Source organism: Apus apus, chromosome 1, assembly GCF_020740795.1.
Source record: "Apus apus isolate bApuApu2 chromosome 1, bApuApu2.pri.cur, whole genome shotgun sequence".
NCBI classification, from domain to species: Eukaryota; Metazoa; Chordata; class Aves; order Apodiformes; family Apodidae; genus Apus; species Apus apus.
In genome coordinates, this window is record NC_067282.1 from 105,614,290 (window position 1) to 105,632,700 (window position 18,411).

At 37.4% G+C, this 18,411-nt stretch overlaps 1 protein-coding gene across 7 annotated transcripts in view; it reads left to right on the forward strand.

Annotated features, from left to right (window-relative positions):
- DMD (dystrophin) overlaps positions 1–18,411 on the forward strand; it is a 1,087,789-nt gene that overhangs the window by 738,038 nt on the left and 331,340 nt on the right. For all 7 annotated transcript variants that reach the window (XM_051641663.1, XM_051641654.1, XM_051641680.1 and 4 more), the window contains one exon: positions 2,866–2,974. In XM_051641663.1, coding sequence (XP_051497623.1) covers positions 2,866–2,974 — 109 coding nt within the window. The remainder of the gene's footprint in view (positions 1–2,865; positions 2,975–18,411) is intronic.

The following is an 18,411-nucleotide window of genomic DNA, read 5'->3' on the forward strand; positions in this document are numbered from 1 at the left end:
ATAATATACTCTCATTATAGTGTTTTGAATGTAAATTAAATCCCATTCATTTTTATTGACACATACTTAATCTTATCTTATAGTTACATCACTGAAATAAATGTATTTTCACACTTTCACTAAGCATACTAAAAGAGCTGATACTGGAATTTCTAAAAACAATTTTGTTGGTGAATGAAATTGTAGTATATGCTGATTCAGGAGTCAAGAATGGGATGAGACGTGATCCTTTAAGCACCAGCACTTTAATAATCAGACCTATTCACTTTAAAAAAAAATTGATTTCATGCTTTTGAAATTAATTTCTTTAAAGCTTCTGCAGGTGGGGGAGTTAGAAGTTACTGACGTGACAGTGGCAATAGAAAGACTGTACACCCCAGTCTCATGATTAACAGCAGTTAAACAGAACAGTTTGTTCAGGAAAGACTTTTTGTGGCAGTGGAAGAGCTGTAGTTTCCTTACGACAGCACTCACTTTGTCCTTTCCCATGTTTGGTGGAAGAATAAGTTGTGAGGAACTAATTTTCATTGCCTTCAGTCTTGCGTTTACAGGACTACATAATTTCTTTCTCTAAATACTCCTACCATGTTTTAGTGCTGTCATTGAGATTAGTCCGTGTATGAATGTTAACTTCACTTAAATTGCACCGGTGCTGCTATTTGAAATAAATAAATATATTAATAAAAGTGTTCCTCAATGCAACATTTTTTAATGTCATACTTGTCATAAAAGCTCTAGAGTTCCAGTTACAGTGAAATTATTGTGCTTAAAGAAGTTAACATTTTAATGCACACATGGTAATTTTATGGTAGATGCAAGATTGGATCAGACTGTAATTCTGACAGAAGAATTTGAAACTAGCTACTCTCGTTAGTGTCATAGAAACAACTCTCTCTAATGTCTCTGGTGGGCATGTTTTGTATTTTTTCATTTCCAGAAAGAAATCCCTGGTTCACATCCACATGAATGATTGACTAAGCAGCTACTTGTATTGAGGACCAATATTATGTTTATAACATCCATATCACTTTCCAGAGTTATGGTGAATATGTTGTAAAATAAAGCCAGACTTTGACAGTGTAATCTCTCCAGCTTTTGTCTTTAAAGGCTCTCTGCACTCTGTACAACTATTAAATTAATAGGTATTGGAGCAGCCCTTTGCTTTTAAAATCTGCCACTAAATGTGTCTGAAGTTTGTATGTCTGTTTGTACATATTCCACACAGAAATAAAACCTATGTATGATTGTGAATTGTCTTACAACAAGTTGCATTTTTCATTACTACCTGATTGCTTTTTTTTTCCTGGTCCTGATAATAGGACTAGTCTTGATAATAGTCTATTATCAAGGAGAATCTCTGATATTTCTGACTTGTGATTTTATATTTAATGCAACCCTCAAACTACTCTTAAAGAGAGTATGTTGGTTTATTACCTAATGCATATTATATCCATTCTCTCCTGCCCTGTCAAAAAGCATTTGTCCAGATTTCATACTAGGTAATATTCTGGCTTCTGTTGGTGACAGAAATAAAAAAAACAACAACTTTGCAGGTTTAGATTATTTGTGGTAAAGATTAAGGCAAAATCTAGAAACTGTCCCCTGGTATATCAGAATATAAAACTGTCCTACCTCAGTGTCTGTGTGCTTGCATGAGAGTGTGTGTGTACACTTCAATTTAATGAGTATTATTTCCTAGCCCTCTACTGTCGACCCCTGTCGTCTTGGACTCTATGCAATTAAAGTACCTTCCTTAATGGGCATCCTGTTTTCATCACAGCTGGATTGTGATTTAGACTATATATCTAATCTTGAATTAGAGACAAGGATACTAAAAGCATTCCTGAGTGGCACTGATGCACTGTCCTTTTTGTAGCAATCAGGGAACATTTTAAAAAACAATAAATGCAGCCTTCATTTTAAAAGTTTAAAGTGCCCAGCATAGAATTATCACTCCTTCATCCTTCTTTACAGTCCTTAGAGCAAGGAAGAAAGAAGGGTAGAAACAACATTTTCAAGTCTAAATGCCTCTTAAGGTTACCTGAGGACTGATGTAATTCACACTCCAGACTTTCATTTAGGTTTTGTTTAAAAGTTACAGCTTAGCTATTACTGGTCAGGACTGCGTGCCCACACTCTGAAATGGGACTCCCTGAACACTCGTAAGACTTCCTTTTTACTGTTTGTTTTTTCCCTTTCTTTTTAAGTAGGTGGAAGGATGTGTTCTGTGTTAACATACAATTCACCTTTGTGTTTTAATTTAAAAAATGGTAGTCCCAGGTTTCTGGTGATAAAATGCCCCACCTCACTACGATATATTAAAGAAGAAGCCATTCTACGTTCCCTAAAAAGGTGTAAAGGCCTGTCAACCAGGGAGCAGGGCAGGGCAGGGCTCCCTGGGAACAGGGAGCAACAGGAGCTACCCACTGAGCTGCAGGTCAGGGTCTCACCAGCCCCAAGCCCCTCCTGCTGCTTCCAGCCAAGACGCAGGGCAGGCTGCAGGGGCTGTCTCTAGATGGGGGTCAGGATCAGGGCTGCTGAAGGGAATCAGTGTCAAACACAGCCTCAGGAGGCTGGGCAGGGTTATGGGTTTTTGGAACAGGCTGAGATTGGTCCAGGAAGCCAATCTTTGGTCAGGGTCAGGCAGCTGCAGTGGCAGTTTGCCCTGAGCTGCAGCAGCCAAACTTTCAGGAGGAAAGATGCTTTCAGGATTCTAATACCATAATTGCTGTTTCTACATTTCTGTTTTATTTTAATTCAGATGGTCCATCAGATAAAGGAAAATAAGTTAAATAAATGTCTTTTACATTAATTTACATTATTTTATGTATTATAAATTTAACATATTTTTGTTTTCTATTCCAGAAAAAATTAGAAAACTTGGATGCTGACTGGAAGGCAATAAACCATTTAATTCAACAACTGAAGGAAAAGCCAGCACTAGGAGCATTCGGCCTTTTCTCTTCAGGTGTCTGTAAGTGCTTCAGTGTAAACACTTTTTTAAATTAATTACAAATCACACAGTTAAAATGAAAATAGCTGGAGACTACCTAAATTAATTCTGCATCCTTAGAAATTTCAGGTTTAACTTGTAAACAGGAGGTGTGCTAGTGTAGCATTTAACTTGCTTTTTTATAGTTTCCTTTCTGTTTTGTGTAATGTGTCCCAGAAGACAAATTAGATTATGGATTTGATTAAAAGATTGCAGCATGCTTTTCAAATTATTACTGCTTCAAAGTGTTGTTTCTTTATTCTATGAAGAGGTTAGATTTTTACTTTCTACATATATTAATGGAGGAAAAAACTATGAAGGGAAAATAATTATTTAAATTAAAAGATAATAATGTTATGAGTCAAGTGGAAGTAAATAGGTTACAGAATGAAATTCTGAAATTACTTGTTATGGTAGGGCAATGAACTGAGACTATTTCAAGACAAAGCTTGTGTATTCATAGAAAAGTTTGTATGACAACATGGTACGAGTAATTCTGTAGTTAAACATTAAGTCTGATGTGATATGATATACATCTCTGGGTGTATTCAGTTCACGAATCCACAACAAGAGACCTCATCTCCATTTAATTTAACTTACTTGGGCAGTATTTATATTATATTCTTCTCATATCTCTTTGCACCTGCTGCTTTCCTACGAGGATTAGAAACTCATTTTTATCTCCTTGATAAATGGATTTTATTTCCTACTGCTTTCCTTTGAAATGTTGTGATTAAGCAGGGGTGGAAAAGAAAGACATAGTGGAAGCACTGGGTTAAATCTGAGTTTCTAAAGCCTCCAAGATTCTTTGCTTGATATTGAACTATCTGAGTTGCTTAGATGAAGAATATTACTAACCCCTACAATTTGAAAAGCTGCTTATCAGATGTGGTAGCAGAAAGTAGTTTTTTCTCTCCCCTGTTAGATTGGCTGTAACTTGGGCTGTGATACAGCTACAGTAGTCACCTGGGAGTTGATTACTTGCAGGTTATTGATCTCTCTTGCATTTAACATGTTTTAATGGGTAGCATACAAGAAAAGATGAAATTGGAAAAGTCTCTACCTTCTACTAGGGACTTTCTAGGATAGCAAAGCAGAAAAATTGTTTTTACAGAGAAGTGAATAATTGTACCACATGGAGAGAATCCAGAATATTCAGTGACAGTAGACTGTCCAACTTCTGTCAGAATAGCATATAGTGATTCAAGCAAAGCAGGTGCCTTGCTTATGACATTGAGTCTTACTATATAGAACTATAATTTAGTTTTGGTAATTTAGAACTGCTACAGTTCCAGCGGCGATCATTTCTATTTCCTAAAGTGGGGTAAATGCCACCAGCATTTTTTAAAACTTGTAGTACAGCATTATCTTTGTTTTACAGGATTTTGTTCCAAGGTATGCTACAGAATTTCATGTAATGACAGAGGGAATGGAAGGAGATGTGTTGCTGGGTCATGAAACTTGCTTTGTCAGTTTTGCACGTCAGCAGGTTATGTTAGAGGGGGGAGGAAGTGTTTGTGAATTGTGTAGTACTTGCTGTTACAAAGGAAACAGTAATAATGGAAAAGAGACAGCACAGAGTAGTAATGCAATAGATTCCTATATTAACATATCTTTAGATGAATAATTGTAACAATATTCATTTACCTTAATTCAAGATGTAGGCTCTGACTACTAACTACTAACATTTCTGAGGCTCAGCAGATGGAATTAAGCATGCAGAAAATGAAAGCACTGGAGTTCCGTAAAGGCAGGAAGTAACACTGATTTCCTTTCTATTGCCAAGAACTCTTAAAATTTGAACCTGTGCTTGAAACACTAACTCATAAATTTTCTTTATTTGAGTCAGTTTACCGCAATTGTGTCATTATAGATGCATCTATTAGATACATCTATACATTGGAGCTGTAGAGTTCCGAAGGGACAAGGCATCTATTCCACTTGCTGAAAACAGTCAATTAGTGCAGGTTACTCAGGTTCGTGTCTGGTCAGATTTTTAATATCTCCAAGGGTGGAGACTCTATAATCTCTTCCAGCAACCTGTTTCAGTGTTGAACCACTCTCACGGTAAAAAAATGTTTCCTCTTCTAGTGAAATAGATTTTCTAGTATTTCAAGTTTTGCATGGTGACTCTAACCCAGTCATTGAGCATCACTGAAGGAAGTTTGGCTCTGTCTTCTTTATTCCACCAATCAGATATTTATAGACATGGGTATGATCCCCTTGAGCCTTCTCATCCTTAGGCTGAGACAGCAGGTTTCTGTAGATGGAAAGACTGCAAAAATAGAAAGTGGTGTATGTTACTAAAGTATCCTTGTACTTAGCTAAAAAAAAAAAAAAAAAAAAAAAAAAAAGAGGGGGGAAAAAAAAGAGATGATGTCATGGGTTTTCTTATGCTATGCAAAACTTCTGTGGTTATTTTAACAACTTCCATTATAAACATTTGTATGTCTTACATGTTCTGTGCTGCCAGTTCTCATGTACTGTGCATTAATGTGCATAGACACTCAAACTGGCTATGGGAGAACAATCTTTAACAAAGCCTTCTAAATCTAAACAATCATCTCATTAAAGGTAATTAAAAAAAAAAAAAAGCGCAAAGTTATTTTGAAAGGACTCTGTGAAACAATGGCAGTATCTCCTGTTGATTATTCACTTCCTTATTCTATAGAGACTTTTGTGGACGTCAGAATTTGATAATGTTGATGTCTGTTTGAGAACAGGGAATGAAGATATAATTGCCTAACCTCTACTGCCCTGTCAGGTGTCATTTGGTCTAGTTTGGCTACAACAACTCAGCCAGAGGGTCTTACTAAATATACCATCTGGTGGCTGTTACAGAGGTAAAAGACCCTGTTTATCATTATTTCTGGGTCTGTGTATTATAGTTTCTTTGGCAGAAGAAGCACTAAAAAAAGTCCTTAATATCCCATGAGTCCAATGTACCCTCAGGCATAGTGAACAAGAACTGCTTTTCCAGCTCAGAAAATGTACTTAGCTGAAGGGTATGTCTAAAACCTTAGCAAAGATTGACTTCCAAAACAAGAAGATTCAGGAAAGAAATCACACTTGCTATCTGTACTTGTCATGGTAACATGAAACTGTGTGAATGTCTCTATCCAAATACCTTGATGCATTGCTTAGCCAGCAGTTTGAAAACATTTTAAGCTGAGAGAAATGTAATTTTGGAATGTGCTTTTACAGGAGGGACAGATTTTAACAATATCATTAACATTCATATTACTTCTTTGTACAGAAGTGCTACTACTGTATGTACTTAATAAGTTAAGTTATACAGTGCTTTGCTAACCCCTCTGAATACATTCTGGGATGAGAAACATTCCAGACTTTGATCCCAAGGAAGACATTTTCTGTTATTTGCCTTCATTCAAGTAAGACATTAGGGGAAAATTTTGGCCACTTTCAACCATGCTATACTTGAGGGTAATGAAACTAACTAAAAATAGCTGAAAAATAGTTATTTTTGAGCATTCCTTGGTAGCATGTCTAAAAAAAAGAAAGAAAAAAAGAGTTAGTTTTGGTTTATGAATTGTAACATAGTTAAGAGTTGCACAGAGTTGTAGCAATAGGATGAGGGGCAATGGCAGTGTAGATTTAGATTAGACATTAGGAAGAAGTTCTTTACAATGGGGGTGGTGAAGCACTGGAGCAGGTTGCCCAGAGAGGTGGTGGACATCCCATCTCATTCAAGGTCAGGTTTGACCAGACTCTTGAGCAACCTGATCTAGTGAAACAGGTCTCTGTGCACTTTAGGGGGGGCGGATTAGATTACTTTTAAAGGTCCCTTCCAACGCCACACATTCTATGATTCTATGATTCATTTAACAGAATAAGGGAGAATATGAGAGAAGTAATTTATCAAGCTGAATTCATTAGAAGCAAGTTGTAACACAAGGATTGTGAGCTGCAGCAACTTCACCAGCTGATTTAACCAAAACAGAATTCATCACTTATTGCCTCATATATTTAGCTGGGGTGTAAAAAACAAATAAACCACAGCCATCACCTCTATAGTTTATAAAATCTTGAGTTTGGGGGTGTGACTTAAAGGAATTATGTTTCTGAATTTGGAGAAATTAGTGACAGCAGAATTTCAGTTGCTCATCCTTTGAGATTTTAGTTGAAGGAGTTCATCCTAAGGTAGTTCTCCTTCAGTTTGGGAAAGTTTAATTTGCCTTATTTCTCCATTAAACAAGTCCCCACCTGGATTAGGCATGCTGCTTTGTTCTAGGTCTTTACGATCTTAGAAAACAATTCTTGAAAAGTATCATTAATGTTACTCTCTGAGTATATGTGCCACTGTAGCTTAATACAGCTGAAATTCATATGCACTGTTTGGAATGTAACATAACGTAAGAAGCATAAACTGGTGCTACTAAAAATATAGAATTCCTGAGACTGTAGATTTCTCATGAAAATTAGCAGCAAACAAAAGCATGTATGTGAAAATGTATACCTTGATGAAACAGGGTTTAAAACTAAAATCCAGTGACCTCTGTATTTTATACATCTGGAATTTTGGTTTATTTTTGTATCAAATGCGTAGTTGAGTGACCTATTATTCCGTAATGATTAGTTATAAGATAGAAAGATGTACAGATTGGGCATAGCAATATCCTGCATTATGAAGACTGCCCTGTTAAATCTCTAGTATGGTAATGAAGCACTCTGTTTTTGAAACTACAACTGTTGAAATATATTGATTTTATGGATTTCAGAGATGGATCATGTAATGTCCCACTGCCTCTTTAAAAACAAACAAATCATTTGCTTTTAAGAGACATTCAAGAGACAAAGACAAAAATGTAAGAAAGGAAATTACAACAACTAGCTTTGAGCAAAAATGCACCATAGATACTATTTTATTTTTTGTAGTATTTCATAGCTAATATGTTCTGAAGCAGTCATTGTTTATATGTTATGCACAGTCCTTGAGTGAACCCATATGCTGTAGTTCAGAACTCTGTTTCTCAAAATTTCCAAATGCTAGTCTTAAAAATTTTTGTGCATTTCCTTAGTGCACCTGAAAAGACAACAGTATGTGTATTCAGAGTGTAAATTAAAAGCAAATTTACAAATTATGGTATCTGTATTGTTTATAGCAGCTGGTATAGTATAATTGAGACCAAGAATACACAGAATAATTCCTTGGGGAAGACTGAACAATCTAGGAATGTGTGCGTCTACTGCATTCTTGATATTAATGCAAATGTGTTGACATTTAAAAATAAATTGTGAATAACATCCACCATTTAAAAGAACCATCAGCTACTTAAATGCTGTGTGGGCAACATGGTACATATTTAATTTTTCAGAACCCTTCCCCACATGGCTGTACAGCTACAAATCCACAGCATGCATCAATTGTCACAAGTAGTTCTACAGTGAATTAGAAGGCAACACGACTTCTAGTAGTCCATTCTAGCTAACATTAGTTTTAGAACACCAGTAAAGAAGATCACTATCATGAGAGTTGTAATAAAGATAAATATTATTTCCAATAATGGCCATGTCCAGAATTGTATAGTTGAGGATACTTGTGCGTGTAGAATCTAAAGGAAATATCTGTTTTTAATATTAGTAATAATTCAGTTTAACTCTATGAAAAGTTTTACTGAAATAAAATGCAAGAGAAAAAATTAACAGGCAACAGTGCAGTAGGAAAGAATCATAGAGAATACCTTGACTTACTGAATCGGTGGGAAGCAGTAAGAGTAGTCTCTTCCTTAAGTCAGCTGGTCTATCATAGGCTGTTCATGCTCACATAAAGTGGTGTAGTAAAGGAATAGATTGTTGTCTTTACCTTCTCTTTTGGTTGCTTTTGGATGAAGAAAAAGATAATGGTTTATTTAAATAATTTTCATTTTCTTAGTTTTGAGTCCTTTTACTGTCAAGACTTCTGTATTAAAGAAGTTCACAGATGTCAACCTGACTTGGCCCCATTGTGTATACGTAGCCATGTATTTAGTTTCCCAATTGTGTTCAGAAAAGAAGCTGCCTGATTATTCCATCTGATTTTCATTAAGAAGCTTTCTTGCTTCTAACGCATGTGCCACATCTAACAAATAGCAATATGGCACAAAGCTGAATCTGTTACCATTTGATTGGAGATTTTTCAAGGTCAGGACCCAGTTTCACAAGCAGTTCTAGTTTTCAATACAGCTGACATCAGACACAAGCTGAAGACAAACTTGTCTAATAAAGCTTTCAGATTCAATTTTCTCTCTGCATATAGCTTCAGGAGTGTCTGGAGGTCATTCACAGCATGTGCTACAACACCAACAGGGAGAAGTAATGAAAAGAGTCTAGATAAAAAGCTGACATTGCCTTCAGAACTGTGTGAATAAAAACATAATAAGTAAGTTTATAAACGCAAATCCCTTATGATTCTCAGAATTTCTGTCTTGAAATTTATAGCATATCTTGATGTGAGGATTTGTTTCTGGATTATGCAACAGGTTTAAAAATATACGTAAAATATACCTAAGCCACAAAAAAACTATTTAAATAAGAAGAAAGAAGGTGACAACTTTATGTTTAACATTCTATTTCAGGGGTCTTACAATAGGTTACTCTTTGAAAGTATCTTTAATAAACAGGTGTGACAGTGCAGTTTACGAAGGCAATGTGGACCTTTACTTTGATATTTCAGGGCTCAGTTGATTAAATAAAATTCACTCTGGGTTACTATTTAGAATTTTTATTATACTCATACATATGATGAAATATAAATCATAAAGTGAAAACAGGATTTGGCTGCTTTGCTGTTATTAAAGAAAATAGAAAAACTTTTTCTATTCTATAACAAGTTGTTTGATGTGCACCTGTCAAGATTGATTATGTTAATAAGATTAATACTATAATCAGTCTTTCAAAGGGCTTGATTCACCTATTCCATTTTTAAAATATGATCTGTTATTTTCTTCTGAGGACCAGGCTTTGCAGCTTGTTTTCTTTCATTTAATTTCTTGTTCAATACTTAGTAGCAGCAGGATATACAGGATTCATTTTTATTAAATCCCATGAAATGTAAATGATAGCATACTGTCGAATTCATCAGACTGTTATTGATAACCTGTACGATGTGAGAGCACAGGACTAAGTTACAGTTATGGTTGGTCTTTTTCATGTGGCTCATGTAACATGGGTCAGGAAGGAATTAAATTAATGTTTATTTTTCTCCGGTACTTTATTCAGCACATGCTCCAGAATCCAATGTTAGTAATTTTCAAGAAATGTGGCAACAGCACAGTTGCACATTTTTTAAAACACAGATAGACAGAATCAAGAATTAGAATTAGTCCATTATGGAAGGCATGGAAAAAAGGGATTCTCCTTAGAGTTCCTGTCTAAAATATCTCCATGAAAAAATGGCAGTCTATGCTCTTTTTCCAGTCTACATCACTGGTGTGCTTTAAATCCATTGTCTCTCTCCCTCCTTTCTGTAACATGACTTATTATAATATCTGACTATTCAGATAGCACGGGCTTGCAAGCAGAAGTAATCTCTTTCTTCTTTGACATCCTTCTTAATATTTCTGTGGTGGCTGGAGCTACCACAGAGTTAGGTTTGCTCTACAGAGAAACAGCCAACCAAAGTGTTAGCAAGTGTAATCACTATGAGCAAAGTGGATGCCACAGAGAATGAGGAACAAAGCTCATAAAGCTCATAATTGCTTCTAATGTTTCTGCTCTAGTCAGATGGCATGAGACAATGAACAACAGAGACTGGTTTCTTAACTATAGAATGCTAAAAATAGGAAAAGAAGACAAAAGAAAATCTTCTCCTCCAGCTAGGAAATTCTTTAGTCCTGCTGTTTATATGTCACTGAAGTATTAGACTGCTTTGTGTCAGTGTGGAGTAGCAGGCAACATAGTGATGGAGATACACAGCTAGAGATTTGCATTGCTGATATTTCCTTCAAAAATAACTCAGTGGTCAGATCACACTTAAGTTCCCAAAGACAGTTTTTCCTGCGATCAAACTAAAATAGCTGGAAGAGATACGGAGTTTAGTTTGACGTGATAAGTGGGCATTATATGTGTTTTCATGAGAAGCTTGACAAGAGTTTCACAAAGTAGTATGATGCAAGATATCTTAACATTTATGATGAAAGAACAGAAGGTACTTGCAGAGATTAGAGGAATTACTTTGTCAAAAACAAAGTGGCAGTGATGATGTTGTCTTCTCTAACTTTGAACAACTGCTTTTAAGTCTTCAGTACTTCTCTCTAACAATGTTAGAGTTCTAAATTTTTCAATTAATACTGTAATGCTATTAAATTAGCTAATAACTGAACTCATAATTTCAAAGCTTCTTCAAAGCTGTTATGAGTTTTTCATTGTTGTTTGTTTTTTGTGGTGTTTTTTTAAACTATGTGGTGCCTAAAATTTGATTGGTTCTTTGACATTCTTAAGAGATGACTCTGTATCTGTGTACAATGTTTTATACTTTTTTCTTCAGAGTTCCCCTTGGCTATGATAGCAATTTATGCCTTCTAAATCAATTTGTAGATCTTAAAAAATTAGAAGAGGTGTATTTCATGAGACTGTAAAAGTTGGAGCTGTTGGCAATATATGCTTTCCCTTATATCAACGAAAGAGCTTCCAAATTTTGGTTGCATGCCAGTAGCAGTACACTGGAAATGTAAATTGTTGTCATAAAGATTGACGTTCAATTGAAAGCTGCATAATAAATCAAGGAACTTGTTACTTCTACTGACAAAAGGAATACTGAGGGGTGCTTGCATCATTTGTGACAGATGTTGTCACAACTTTTTTTATAAGGCAAGTATGTGACAGAATTTGATGGAACAGCACAACTGCTGTAGTACAAAACATCCATTTTCATGAAACCCTTTTGTAACAACTTCAACAATTGCTTACTCAAAAAGACTCCTATCTTTTTTTTTTGTGGGGGGTGTAGAAAAAAAACTTTCTGCAGGAAATAATACTGCATTTTAAAAACAACAACAGAAAGAAGACTGTTTTTTAAAAAAAATGTTTTACTCCTTGAATTGTGTGAACCTCTTCAAACTGCTCAGAGATGATTGTGCATGTTTCTAGATATTGGAAACCTTAATTAGGGGTGCAGAAATTAATTTGTGCAAATAGAAGCTCCATTGATTGTACCTTAGGATATGCAGATTATTACTATGTTTTACAGATAAATTAATGTTAAATTGGTTGTTAGAATCATGAATCTCTTTGGGATGCAAAGTGTTACTGCAGTAAATGGTTAATAACGTTTCTGTTCTCCAAAAGACTGACACCCCTGTTGTAGTGACTTCTTAAGGTTTCATTTCAAAGTTACAATGAAAAAGGTTAAAATGTTTATGTCTATAAAGAAATTGGAAATCTTTATTTCATGATTGATTAAGAAAAAAGGCCATGTATCACATTAAAACATTAAAACCATTATGCATTGAATGCTCTCAACTGTTTTCTTCATTGTCAAATGTAAGACTCTTTATCAGAGAGTAAAGTGTCTGTAACAGGCTACCATGAATGAATGTGTATAGCAATTTATTCAGAAGTTTGTATTTACATTATGACAAAAATAAGACTTTTGTCCAAAATTGCAGTGTGATAATCCACACAATAAATATACAAATACTTTAATACACAGTATAACTTCACCTTATTTTGTGCAAACCAGTATATGCAGTCTGACATTCTGTAACCTCTCTGGCCAGACATGAAGTATTCCATATGGCAGATTGCACCAAATGAGAAACCAAAACAAACAGAAGAGGATTTACATCACATCTATAATAAGAAATAATAATTTTTAGATATTAACTAAATATTTTAGTTGATACACTCTGAATTCATTACTTCATTAAGTTCTTCTTCTTTGCCTTTTAAAACCTATGTCACGAGGGCCTAAGGAAAGATGCAAATAACAGCGGATGCAAAACACAGAAAGAAGTTGTTTCTCTCTGCTGTGGATTTCCTGGCACTTCATAAAATCATAGAATGGTTAAGGTTGGAAAGGACCTTAAAGATCATCAGGTTCCAACCTCCCTGCTATGAGCAGGGACATCTCCCACTAGACCAGGCTGCACAAGGCCTCATCCAACCTGGCCTTAAACACCTCCAGGGAGGGGGCATCAACAACCTCCCTAGGCAACCTATTCCAGCAACTTACTACCCTCCCAGTGAAGAATTTCTTCCTGATGTCTAACCTAAATCTCCCCTATTACAGTTTAAAACCATTACCCCTAGTTCTATCACTCCCCTCTCTAGTGAAAAGCCCTTCCCCAGCTTTCCTGTAGCCCCTTCAGGTTCTGGAAGGCTGCTATAAGGTCTCCTCGGAGCCATCTCTTCTCCAGGCTGAACAGCCCCAACTCCCTCAGCCTGTCTTCATGGCAGAGATGCTCCAGGCCTTTGATCATCTCTGTAGCACTTCTCTGGACTCCCTCCAACAGCTCCATGTCTTCTCTGTGCTGAGGGCACCAGAACTGTACACAGTACTCTGGTGCAGCCTGACCAGACCAAAGTAGAGAAACAGAATCACGTCCCTGGCCCTGCTGGCCACACTTCTTTTGAGGCAGACCAGGATGTGGTTGGCCCTCTGGGCTGCGGGGGCACACTGGCAGTTTATATCAAGTTTATCACCTACTACAACCTCCGAGTTCTTTTCCTTGGGACTGCCCTCCAGCCATTCTCTCCCCAGCCTGAATTTGTACCTGGGGTTGCACCGACCTAGGTGCAGGACTTTGCACTTGGCCTTGTTGAACTTCATGAGGTTGTCATTGGCCCACCTCTCCAGCCTGTCAGGGTCCCTCTGGATGGCATCCCTTCCCTCTAGGGTGTCAGTTGCTCCGCACAACTTGGTATAATCAGCAAATTTGCTGAGGATACACTCAATCCCACTGTCCATGGCTCCAACAAAGATACTGAACAGCACTGGTCCCATTACTGACCCCTGAGGGACCCCGCTCATCACTTGTGTCCACTTGGACACTGAGGCACTAACCAGAACTCTCTGGGTGCAGCCATCCAGCCAATCCTTAACCACTGAGTGATCCATCTGTCGAATCCATCTCTTGTCAGTTTGGACACCAGGATGTCATGTGGAAACATGTCGAATGCCTTCTGCCTTGCACAAATCCAAATAAATTACGTCAGTTGCTCTGCCACCATCCACCATCTCTGTAGCCTTGTTGTAGAAGGCCACCCAATTGGTCAAGCATGATTTGCCCTTAGTGAAGCCATGTTGGCTGTCACCAGTCACCTCCTTATTTTGTATATGCCTTAGCAGACTTCTGGGAGGGTCTGCTCCATGATCTCGCCAGGCACAGAGATGAGAGTAACTGGCCTGTAGTTCTCTGGGTCTTCATTTTTCCCGTTTTTAAAAGCAGGGGCTAAATTACCATTTTCTCAATAGGCAGGACCTAACCAGACCACCATGACCTATAATATATGATGGACAAAGGTTTAGATATTGCATCCACCAGCTCCCTCAGGTCCTGTGGATAGACCCCATCATGTCCCATAGATTTGTACACCTTCAGGTTCTTTAATGGTCATTAACCTGTTCTTCTCCTACAATGGGGGATACTTTGTTCTCCCAGGCCCTGCTTTCACAAGCTGTAGCCTTTGCAATGAGGCGGAAGAGCTTACCAGAGAAGACTGATGCAAAGAAGTAATTAAGAACATCAGCTTTCTCAATATCCTGCATAGCTAGGTCCCCCATTTCCTCTGGGAGAGGGTCTGCATTTTTCTTGTTTGTCCTTTTTTCCCCAGCATACCTATAGAAGCTCTTCTTACTGTTATTCACATCCCTGGATGTAAATTCTGTCTGGGATTTGTCTCTCCTCACCCAGTCCCTAGCTGCTCAGACCACCTCTCTGTAATCCAACCAGGGTACCTGCCCTAGCTTCTACCCTCTGTATGCTACTTTCTTAAGTCTGAGCTTTTCTAGGAGCTGCTTGCTCATCCGCACCAGCCTCCTGGAGTTTTTACCTTATTTCCTCTTAATTGGGTTGCATTGCTCTTGGGCCTGTAGGAGATGATCCTTAAATATCAGCCAGCTTTCATGGGCCCCTCTTCCCTGCAGGATGTTGTCCCATGACACAGATATCAGGGTGGTTGAAGTCCCTTATGAGTACCATGGCTAATTTGGTTAGTCCCTCATGTCCATGGCAAGCAAGTTGTAACTAGATGATCTTTAAGTTGCTTCCAACACAAAACACTGTCTGATTCTATGATTCTGTGATATTTGTTTAGCTAACCTTTAAAATACTGAAAAGAGTTACAAACATAAGTTTTATAAGTAGTTTGCATAAACAACAAAGTTTACTTATAGAAGAGGGAGATTTTAAAATCCAGATCATTAACTGAGTTTTGCTTTTTGTTTGGTTTGTGGTTTGGTGTAGTGTCCCCTGTCATCCCCATTTGGACTATTTTTAAAGCATTATCTCAGTATGGTAATGCGTACCCTCTGGTGACACTATATAATTTCAGAAAATTGTTTTCACCTAACTTTTAAAGTATGTGTTGATGGTTAAACTAGCCTTGGTATAGTAAACACTGATAATGCTATAAAGTGAATCTAGAATCACCATGTAGCTAGTATATGAAGGGTTCTTGTGATATATTTTTTTAGTTTTGGTGTCTGTTTGATTCTTATACTCACTAAAAGTGATCTGTTTATACCCTAGAAGTTTGCTTTTCAATTTTTAGTGGGCCCATCCATCATGCTGAACTTTGCCTAAGGAAAGGTTTACAGGGAATACCACGACAATGCTATATTAATAAAGGAGACTGAACTTTGGAGCAGTTTATCTTTCAGAAAGGTTTGAATAGAACAATAGGTCCAAGCAGAGGAAGAGTTATTAAGGCTACATCAGTTTACAGATATACGTTACAACCTTCAATAAGTTTTATACCCTTCTCAAATCATAGTCTAACTAGGATAGAGTACTGCAGCTTCAAAGCTTTTTCAACCACATGTAGAGCAATCAATTGAATGTTTACATACAGTGTGCCAAGATTATTTCCATGTATTATATTCAGTCTTTGCTGCTTCATTGGCAAATTATTCTCTGTCCTCACTCATTTCTGATTAGGCTATTAAGCAAATATTTGGAACTGAGAAGGTATCTTTCCAGGACCACAGAATGGTTGAGCTTGGAAGGGACCTCTGGAGGACATCTGTTCCAACCTCCCTGCTCAGGCAGTGTGATCTAGAGGACACTGCCCAGGACCATGTCCAGGCAGCTTATGAGTATCTCCAAGGATGGAGACTCCACAGCCTTGCTGGATAACGTATCTAGGGCTCAGTCACTCTGACAGTCAAAAAGCATTTCCTGATATTCAGAGGGAACTCCTTTGTTTCAGTTTGTGCCCATGGCCTCTTGTCTTGTCATAGGACACCACTGGAAAAAGCCTGGCTCCATCTCCTTTGCACTCTCCCTTCAGATATTCATCCAAGTCATTGAGATCCTGCTGGAGACTTCTCTTTTCTAGGCTAAACTGTCCCTGCTCTCTCAAGCTTTTGTCGTATGAGAGATGCTTTAGTCCCTTAATCAGCTTTGTGGCCCTTCACTGGACTCTCTCCAGTAACTCTATAGCTGTCTTCTACTGGGGAGCCCAGAACTGGACACCGTATTGCAGGTGCTGATTAGAGGGGAAAGATCACATCTGTCTTCCTGTTAGCAATAGTCCTCCTAACGCAGCCACTCCTCCTGGCTTTGTGTCATCTGCAGATTTGCTGAGGGTATAGTCTCTCCCATCATTGAGATCCTTAGAGATGTCACATAGAATTGGACACAGTATTGATCCCAGTGGAACACCACTAGTTGCTGACCTCCAGCTAGACTTTATGACATTAATCATTGCCCTTTGAACCAAGTGGTTCAGCATGAAAGCATCACAAGTGTGGTGTTACCCCTGCTTTCCCTTGGAACATTAATGCTCTACTGCTATAGCAAGGCAGCCCCTTAGCTGTCTCATCATCTTTAACAAATGTTGACTTGCCAGCTTCTTTTTTTACTCCACATAATAATTTATTCAGGTGAACAACATTAATAAAGCATTCATGGCACAATTTGTCTTTTAAAATGCCAATTTTTAAAGTAATTTCCATCTAATCCTTAGTCATTCTAAACAGGATGAGGTAGATGTAGCCCCCTCTGCAAAAAGTGTTATTGGCAGTAAGCACTTTGCATGGAAGGGTTGTACTGCATGTGAGAACTTAATGTACTAGTTTTATTTCCTCTAATTTGAAGGACAGAGAGAGATGAGATTATTAATTTATTACTGGGGCAAGTCTAAAGAATAAATTAGTCTCAGAACCATCTTCCCTTCATCTCTCTCCGGGAAGCCTGGTTGGAATTTAAAAATATGGATATTCAAATCCTGTAGAAAATCAGCTGCAATGACACAGCATAAAGAAAAAATCAAAGGAAAAAACACACTTCTTTAGGTATAGATCTTCCGCTTTATGCTGTTGTGGAGTCTAGCAGTTCCCAATCAAATTCATAAGGCTTAAGTGCTGTTTAGATAACACTGAGAATTCCTGTGAAATAAGCAAATTGTGCCACCTCCAAATCAGTGAACTGCTGGTTTGCCCACTGAGGAAATGCTCATTTGGTCTATCTCTAGACAAGGCAGTGTTCTTTGTGTTAAAGTAATGAATTCAATGAGTGATGTTGTCAGTGTATATGCCACAGGGTACAGCTGTTCTTCCACTGTTTTCCTCAGAGTGAGTAAAACATGACTGGATTTCTTCAACTAAAACTGAAACAAAATTTAGTGGGTGTATGTTACTATTATTCATTGTATGTAGGATTTAAGGCTGGCATATGCCTTAATTGGTCCTGCTAACCATGGAACTAAATCCCCAGGCTAGACATGCAAATTGAATTAAAATCAACATCCAGGTACAGTGTTACTTCTTCATTGTCTAAAAGCTATGACGTGGTAGATACAGTTACCTTAAATAATTAAAACCTCAACGCTACTTTAAATATTCACAAGAATAGTGAGGAAGATTCCTGTGAACTGAATCTGTTCTGCTTAGGGACTTTGGCTTCAAAGGGTGTGTTGGAAGGGGTTTGAGACTTTTGGGAGTGTTTTAATTCTTCCTATCTACTCTCTTACTGTTCCGTATCTGAATAAGGAGTTTGATTTGTTCTGACTTGGGTCAGAGGGTCAGTTTGACCCTCTCTTGAAACAGAACACTGAAATAAGCAGAATTAACAAAGTGGGGAAAAAAAACAACAACAAAAAAGTACTTTCCTGCAGTTGACTTAATTTTCCTTCTCTTATTTCTGTACTTAATATTTGCATTTCAATTTCATGACACTTTCCTATTATTCTTACTCTTAAAGTTTGACTAAAATTACCAACATACTCCATTCATTCAGTGTATTTCGAGTTGAACTAGT